Consider the following 9501-nt stretch of genomic DNA (forward strand, 5'->3'; position numbering starts at 1 on the left):
TTACAATAAAAACATTTATTGTCAAAAAAGTTGTACATCAACATTCTTTACAAAACAGTGTGTTGAACACCAGAGAGAGAGAGAGATGCGATGAGTCTCGAAGCCGAAAATCATGGGCGGTGTCACGTTCTTCGTGATCCCTTTTATTTCAGTAGTTTTTCATTTTCCTGAAAAAAAGATTGATCTATCATGTAAGTATAAAATCATCTAGGTGGTGTACACTTTATTTTAAAAATACAACTTAAACTTATGTTTCTGTACCAGGAGTAATGTGTATAAGTTGAGAATGAGTCAACAGAAACAAAAACACAGCTTTTCTGTTGAAGTGTGGCACTGTAATCCAGCCAATTACAATACCAGGTTTCAAATTTAATTGTGACACGTCAGCATATTGAAGAACCTTTTTTTATTTACTAAACTAAAATTAATTTTATGTAAGAAAATTCCTCTCACTCTTTGTTGATCCACAAAATATTTTGTCATCGTGTGGCATCACAAGATGAAATTTACAATTAAACATACAAGTTCACATATCACTAACATTCAAAGATTCAACAACAAATGAACCACAGTGTTTCATTTGTTCTACTTCAGTTGAAGTAAATTAGTACAACTTGGCTATCCTGTTAGAGATTGTTTTTTTACATATGAATTACAGTTTGTGTTTAACTTGTTTGGTGTATAATCACTCACTAATTTATAAGTAGGAACAGAAATTTTCTATCAATAACATTTTAAAGAATTTCGTTATCATACTAACTACAAATATAAACTTATTTTTGAGATTTCATTAGCTTTAATTAGTTAAAAATTTGATGTAATATTACTTTGATTTATATTTGTTTAAAGCTCGTTTATTGTTTAGACGTGGCTTAGTGGGTTTGAGTTATGAATTTGGATGTTTAGTAATATATGAACCACATTGTTTTGCTCGTTCAACTTTGGTTGAAGTAAATTAAGTTACATTCCCATATTTGGAGTTCTTGTTTGCCATTGGTGATCTTAAATTACAATGAACAAATAAGTAGAGAACGATTTAAAATCTTCACTATGGCCAATAAATAAACAAGAACTGAGAATAAAGGAAAGTCTGTTAATGAGGAGATTATGATTTTAGTTTGGTTTATTCAGAATATAAATGGTGAATTTACAATCAATTATAGAAAAATATTTGGTGCGAGATGGAAAGCAAGTGATGGAAATATATTAACACGATGATGATGATGAAATACCATTACTTACCACACGATAACCGATGATAGATTTCAGTCACTGTCACGTAAAATATTCTTCCATTTCTTTCACTAAGCTTAGAAGATAGCTTCCTAATTCTTCATCCTAAAATCAGAACAAAATAGAAATGTATACTCAGATGTGTTTTACTTCCAGTAAATTTATACTTTCTTCTAACCTACACATCGAAAAATCTGGTCATCCATGTATCGAGTACTATAAAACTCAGGTACTACAGGGAATAAAATATAATACATTTATGTATCGAGTACTATAAAACTCAGGTACTACAGAGAATAAAATATAATAATACATCCATGTATCGAGTACTATAAAACTCAGGTACTACAGAGAATAAAAGAAATGATATTATATTAATATGAATTAAGAGCAGTCCATCAAAATATTCAAAAATCTTGGTAGAAACAACTCAATATCTAAGTTAAATGTGTATATAAAATTTCCAAAACGAATATTTTGATATAATCTAAAGCTTTTGTTAATTTCAGATATGTGACTGATTATGGCACTGTCAAAGGATAAGAAAGTTGAGTTAATCCTGCTGTTAATCCAACCTTGTTTTGAATTACAAGGACAGCAAGTGGAAGACATTCTATAAAATTCATTGAAGTGCCTGTGGTTCAAGACTTTTTGGACACTCTGTTTTTATAAAACATTCCACACTCATGGTATGAAGTTGAAAAAAACTGTTTTAAAGACTTGGTTCTGTAAACATAACTTCTAAGATAAGAATTGGTTCAAGGGATAGTAACCTCACCTGATATCCCCACGAAACAAAAACATTCTTGCCATCATCATCACTGTTATCAACCTTGATCAGAACGGAGGCTACAGAAATAGAACTGTCCACCATTAAGTGAATCGTGTGGTCCTTAAGCTTGCTGGAGAGAGAGAGAGATGAAAAGTACTTATGAGTTTCCATGATGAAGACTGCATTCAACACTGTACGGAAGTAAACAAAATATCTCATTCTCTTTAATAGTTTCTATTATAATGAAAATAATTCTTCAGCAAGTTTAATTGACTTTTTTAGTATTGTCATAAGCCATTCTATTATTTACTGAGCTTCTATTATAATGAAAATAATTCTTCAGCAAGTTTAATTGACTTTTTTAGTATTGTCATAAGCCATTCTATTATTTACTGAGTTTCTATTATAATGAAAATAATTCTTCAGCAAGTTTAATTGACTTTTTTAGTATTGTCATAAGACATTATTCTATTCTATTATTTACTGAGTTTCTATTATAATGAAAATAAGTTTATAAGCAAGTTTATTCAGTAAGTTTATTGAATTGTCATTCAACTGTATTATACATTATCTCAAGAGGAAAATTTTACTCTCTGTACGAAACCAAAAAAAAGCAACAATTCAGGTTTCAAAAACAAATTTGTGTATACAGTAATATAAGATATGTTGTTAATTTACTTTCATCGGTGAAGAAAAGGTGACATACAGGACTAATTTATACTTTGATTTGCTACTTCCGGTGCAACAGACTAGTTTCACGTAATTCACAGCTCATCAGTTCTGCTTGAAAGAATTAAGCAAGTAAATAGAGAGGACCTCATTTGGTGCTGGAATCAAGCAGTTTGTTCTTACATATACAGAACTTTCCAACATTGTAAGCAAAGTTTAAAGACATTTGACTTTAAAACAGAAATATCTTTAAAGCAGGAGTCATTTTCAAAGGAAATATTTGAAAATTAGTTGCCCATTATTTTGACACAATTTAAAATATAGCATTTAAATATTACTTATGAAAGATTATAAAACTTAAAATTCAATTGTAATGGAAACTTAAAAAAAAATCCAACTCTGAGACTTGAACCTTTTCATTTTCTGGTATATAGCATCGGCAACTCTTGTCGGAGGCTCGCCCGATGGATCCTCAAGATGGATAGTAGAAGTAAAGCGAATGTCATGTGGCTTGACACCAACTTCGTCCATAGCAGCTTCTGGATCTACCAAGCGTAGAGTCTGTAAACACAACTTGACAGTCTTAAACTGAGGAACCTTTTTTGACGTTTTTTAACTTGGTATTATACAAACTTAACTTATTCATGATTCGTTTGGTTTTTGCACAAAGCTACACAAGGGTTATCTGCACAAGTGATCCCTAATAGGCTTCCTGACTGTTTTTACACACCTCTTACTTAAAATCTCGAATGGATTAATTCAATGGAGCATGAAAAAAATCAATTTAGTGGGATTTTTATTACAAATATTAGATCTATTTATATTTCCTGGGATGTGGATTTGATAAATTTTGGAATACCCAGTTTGGACAACTAATTAATATTGATCCTAATCATGAAACACTACACCCAGATGTGCTTTAAATGGAAACAACTAATACACAAAACTTACTTTTATACCTCCTGGCCGTTTTTTATATACCTTTTACTTACAATCAGTAATGAACTAACTAAAAGAAATGTGAAAAAAAAATACACAGTGTAGGTGATTTTTTATCACAAATATTAGAACCAGTCATATTTTCTGTTTAACCTTCTGGAGAGGTTAAAGGTTAGTTTATAAGCAACATCTTCACTTATAAACTTGACTTATCAAACATCATCAAGACAAAGAGGAGGATTACTCATCCATACTTTACCAAACATCGTTAAGACAAAGAGAAGGATTACTCATCCATACTTTACCAAACATCGTTAAGACAAAGAGAGGATTACTCATCCATACTTTACCAAACATCATTACGACAAAGAGAAGGATTACTCATCATACATTATAAAACATCATCAAGACAAAGAGAAGGATTACTCATCATACATTATAAAACATCATCAAGACAAAGAGAAGGATTACTCATCATACATTATAAAACATCATCAAGACAAAGAGAAGGATTACTCATCATACATTATAAAACATCATCAAGACAAAGAGAAGGATTACTCATCATACATTATCAAACATCATCAAGACAAAGAGAAGGATTACTCATCCATACTTTACCAAACATCATCAAGAAAGAGAAGGATTACTCATCATACATTATCAAACATCATCAAGACAAAAAAGAAGGATTACTCGCCATGCATTATCAAACATCATCAAGACAAAAACAAAGATTACTCATCAAACATCATCAAGACAAAAAAGAAGGATTACTTATCATACATTATCAAACATCATCAAGGCTCCATGAAGTATTCTTGGTTTTTTAGGGTCTGATCCTGAAAAAAATACACATCAGAAACTTGCTGAAAACTAAACGCTACACATAATGTACATTAAAGTACTTAAATCACTAAATGTTACAAAAACAGAACTTAAAAACCATTAGGGAGTTGAAGAAATGTGGCTATCGAAATGAAGGAATAACTGAATGAAGAAAAACGTTCAAGATATATATATATCCTACAGGATTTCTCTGTTAAACAAATCATGTATACATATACCCTCCCACATCTATATACCTAGATTATGTAAGTTAATAAAATCAAATTAGGCATGGTGATGAAACCTTTTGCTACTTTACAGTGGCTACCAACTCATGCAAAAACGTTTTTTTTTCCAGTTTTTTAAATGCTTTTTGTTTAAAGTTCCTACCTGATTGGCTTAGCTCCCTTTTTAGAAGCTTAAGTGAGACGTCAACGGGTATAACTACCCGAGCTGGCATACACACCGTTTCTCCATTTGCGGGCATGTAACATTCGATTCCTAAACAGTAAAAGTAAATGACTGAAAATAACATGCACACGTGAATCAAATCTAAAATGAACCTTATGTACAAATAAGAACAAAACATTTTGAAGTCTTATATCTTACCAAATTCCTGCATTATTTTATTCTTCAAAAACTCCATTTTTGATGCTTCTCCATGGACGAGCAGAACATTACGAGGTTCGCAGTGCTGGATCAGTTGCATAATTCCTTTGGCATCTGCATGGGCACTGAATGACATGTACTGTACTGACATCTTGACTTCCACCTTAATAACAAAAAAACATATCATATCACTTTATCCTACGTTAAGTAAAAAAGTTATTTCTAAGACAGAATTAGCATAAAAACCAAATAGAACAGGAGAAAAATGTTTGTACTTACGATCTGGTTGTTTTCAAATTCCACTTTCTTAGCTCCACTCAGTATTTTGTGACCTACAGTGCCAGCAACACAATAACCTGGCATGATAACCTGAAAATAGAAGATAAAATTCCATGAATTAGTATAACAGTCACATTTTTTATTCGACAAGATTAATTTACTGATCTTATATAAAGTTCACCACAATTATGGGTTAAAGAACATAATGAAATTTCAAATAGATTTGTCAAAGCTAGAAAAATTCTTGTTTGTTTGTTTGGTTTGAATTTCGCACAAAGCTACACGAGGGCTATCTGCGCTAGCCATCCCTAATTTAACAGTGAAAGAACTAGAAGAAAGGCAGCTAGTCATCACCACCCACCGCCAACTCTTGGGCTACTCTTTTACCAACAAATAGTAGGATTGGCCATCACGTTATAAAGCCCCCACTGCTGAAAGGGTGAGCATATTTTGTAAAACGGGGATTCAAAAATTACAAAATTAGAAAACTAGTAATGATTTATAAATCTCCACAGTTTTGTGACAAAACAACTTCTGATACAAGTTTATAATAATCCTTGCCTCTCTGATGCAGTAAGTTTACGGCTATGATGCTACGTTATACTTTTACACTTAATTTGCTACTAGGCTTTATACAAATATTTCCAGGTGTTATGACAGTTACACCTTATCATTACAGATGCTGTAGTCACATGATAATGGGAGGATGGAGTACGATTCAATTCCATCAGTCATTTAGTAACATTAATCCTATCACGACTGGTGATCACCTTTCAGGTACTGAATACACACCTGCATATCAAATTTCAAAATGTAAATAAAAATAATAAATCTAGAATTTATAGTTTCTCGTTATGTAAGATTTATTTAACGTAATTCACAATGAATAATGAAAAAAAAAAAATTCAAACTTCATTTGTATGCATGAGTCTCAACTACGAACAACAAATCTATTGACTTTAAAATGTTTCTGCCCATTCCAAAACAATGGTTTATATCTTCTAAGAAACTACCATCCCTCAACAACAATATGACAACAGAGTGACTCGTGTCTGGTCTTCCTTCTCTCTTAGTGGTTTTATTAGTAAAGTCCTTCCCTGCTACACTTTAATGATGTCACAGCATGTGGTCTGAACCAATGAAGTTAGCTTTCAAAAACAAAGCTAGAGCTAATTGGCTAAAAATGACTGGATATAACAGATTATAATCAGTAAATATCGACGTAGAGCAAATAAAGTGGTGTAAGTAATAATTCATGGTTTCTTGAGACATCGGCTACCCAGAACTCCTATAGGGGTTAAAAAATGAGAAGTTCAGAACAAACAATGGATCTTGCATTGTTTAGTGTTATAAACTTGATCATAATATAATGTCGCTTAATCTACTCCTTAAGCCTAACTGAGCTCTCCTGATGTCTTGTCATAGAGAAAATTTTTGTAGCTTTCAGACAGATTATCTTTTAACACAAAAAACGTTTATGAATAAAAATAATGTAAAGAAACGTATAGAAAAATTTCCATGTTTGAAACTCAATAATTCATTCAATGTTCTCTCAAAGGGGAGTCACAATCTTATGAATTTTATGGGACTATATAAAAGTTTGTTTTCGTTTTAAAAACATGACTAGATTTTTGAGATTCAATAATTTGCTCAGTGTTGTCTCAAGGCAGAAATCGCTAAGCTAACAAAAGTAAACTGTTACACTTTTTTAGACTAGAGGAGTGTCACTGATATCTCCTGATATCTTTTCCTTCTCACAGCAGAGACATGTAACAAACTTTCATGAAACTCCATACAAATTTACTTACTACCAAATAGTTAGCAGTTAACCCGATATTCTGTGGTTCACGTCTCACAAGAGTAACCCAAGAATTGGTGATGCCTTCCATCTAGTCTAATGCATCAAATTAACAGCTAGCACAGATATTCCTTTACTATCTTTGTGTGAAGTTCAAGAAAAACTAAACTGTATCTAGTTTCTATCTGTTCAGTTTCAACTTGATTGTTATTCAATAAAGTATTTCTTGTGCTGATTGAAGTATCATCGCTTATGATTATAAATCATAAATATCACACCAAAAAACCTTGGACCTTTTAGCTTGCCATCATCATTACCTCTGTCAGACTAGGTATTATGATTTTTGCTAACAATATTTTAGTCATAATCAACATGTCTAATAAATGCAGTGTTGTTTTCTATAAATAATAAGTTTTTTTTATATTTGTATGCATTGTTTAGTGTTATAAACTTGATCATAATATAATGTCGCTTACTCTACTCCTTAAGCCTAACTGAGCTCTCCTGATGTCTTGTCATAGAGAAAATTTTTGTAGCTTTCAGACAGATTATCTTTTAACACAAAAAACGTTTATGAATAAAAATAATGTAAAGTAACTATGAGTGTTTTTAAAACGAAAACAAACTTTTATATAGTCCCATAAAATTCATAAGATTGTGACTCCCCTTTGAGAGAACATTGAATGAATTATTGAGTTTCAAACATATAACCATGAGTGTTTTTAAAAGGAGAACAAACTTTTATATAGTCCCATAAAATTCATAAGATTTTGACTCCCCTTTGAGAGAACATTGAATGAATTTTTGAGTTTCAAACATGTAACCATGAGTGCTTTTAAAAGGAGAACAAACTTTTATATAGTTCTATAAAATTCATAAGACTTTGAGTTGAATTTTACAACCGCTTATGTCAATAAGCTTACATAAAAATACAATACTTGGACCACTTTCGTAAACTAATATAGAATAGCAAACAGGATTGTTAAAACACCATTCCTGATACAACTGTTCTTACCATGTTGTTTTTGTTGGGTGCCCATTTCTTGAAGATCTGTAGAGAGAGACCAGCATGAAGCATCCCTGGGGTTGCAAACACGACCATGGGTCCAGGGTTGTCAATGTAGGCTCTGTCAAATGGCTAGAGAAAATAAAAACTAATATTTATTTCAATTTCATACAAAGCACACTAAATCATAACCTGGTAAAGTTAAGAATTTAAAAGATGATTTTTTTTTTCAGATACTGAAGTGTCCATTTAGTAAAGTGTCTTACATATTACAAATGTGTCACTACAGTTCTTCACTTAGCATAAACATGTCTAACCTAGACTGAAGTAGTTTCATGTAGCATAAACACCTTCCAGTGTATGAACATGTCCACCTAGACTGAAGTAGTTTCATGTAGCATAAACACCTTCCAAGACTAATGTGGTCAGTGTATGAACATGTCTAACCTAGACTGAAGTAGTTTCATGTAGCATAAACACCTTCCAAGACTAATGTGGTCAACTTATGAACATGTCTAACCTAGACTGAAGTAGTTTCATGTAGCATAAACACCTTCCAAGACTAATGTGATCAACTTATGAACATGTCTAACCTAGACTGACGTAGTTTCATGTAGCATACACACCTTCCAAGACTAATGTGGTCAGTGTATGAACATGTCCATTTATGCTACATGAAACTACTTCAGTCTAGGCACCTTCCAAGACTAATGTGGTCAGTGTATGAACATGTCCACCTAGACTGAAGTAGTTTCATGTAGCATAAACACCTTACAAGACTAATGTGGTCAACTTATGAACGTGTCTATCTAGACTGAAGTAGTTTCATGTAGCATAAACACCTTCCAGGACTAATGTGATCAACTTATGAACATGTCTATCTAGACTGAAGTAGTTTCATGTAGCATACACACCTTACAAGACTAATGTGATCAACTTATGAACATGTCCACCTAGACTGAAGTAGTTTCATGTAGCATAAACACCTTCCAAGACTAATGTGATCAACTTATGAACATGTCTAACCTAGACTGAAGTAGTTTCATGTAGCATACACACCTTCCAAGACTAATGTGATCAACTTATGAACATGTCCACGTAGACTGAAGTAGTTTCATGTAGCATAAACACCTTCCAAGACTAATGTGGTCAGTGTATGAACATGTCTAACCTAGACTGAAGTAGTTTCATGTAGCATACACACCTTCCAAGACTAATGTGATCAACTTATGAACATGTCTAACCTAGACTGAAGTAGTTTCATGTAGCATACACACCTTCCAAGACTAATGTGATCAACTTATGAACATGTCTAACCTAGACTGAAGTAGTTTCATGTAGCATACACACCTTCCAAGACTAATGTGA

At 32.3% G+C, this 9501-nt stretch overlaps 1 protein-coding gene across 1 annotated transcript; it reads right to left on the reverse strand.

Annotated features, from left to right (window-relative positions):
• LOC106471323 (integrator complex subunit 11-like) lies at window positions 1-8299 on the reverse strand. The gene is made up of 9 exons (XM_013931921.2): window positions 8143-8299; window positions 5330-5419; window positions 5051-5213; window positions 4832-4942; window positions 4400-4455; window positions 3087-3235; window positions 2012-2135; window positions 1243-1338; window positions 1-167 (listed from the first exon to the last, which is right to left on the reverse strand). Exons 1-8 carry the CDS (start codon window positions 8227-8229, stop codon window positions 1276-1278), a joined length of 843 nt encoding a protein of 280 aa, XP_013787375.2. The 5' UTR covers window positions 8230-8299; the 3' UTR covers window positions 1-167; window positions 1243-1275.
• Between the last annotated feature and the right edge of the window lie 1202 nt (window positions 8300-9501).

Source organism: Limulus polyphemus, unplaced genomic scaffold (genome assembly GCF_000517525.1).
Source record: "Limulus polyphemus unplaced genomic scaffold, Limulus_polyphemus-2.1.2 Scaffold4541, whole genome shotgun sequence".
Lineage (NCBI taxonomy): Eukaryota > Metazoa > Arthropoda > Merostomata > Xiphosura > Limulidae > Limulus > Limulus polyphemus.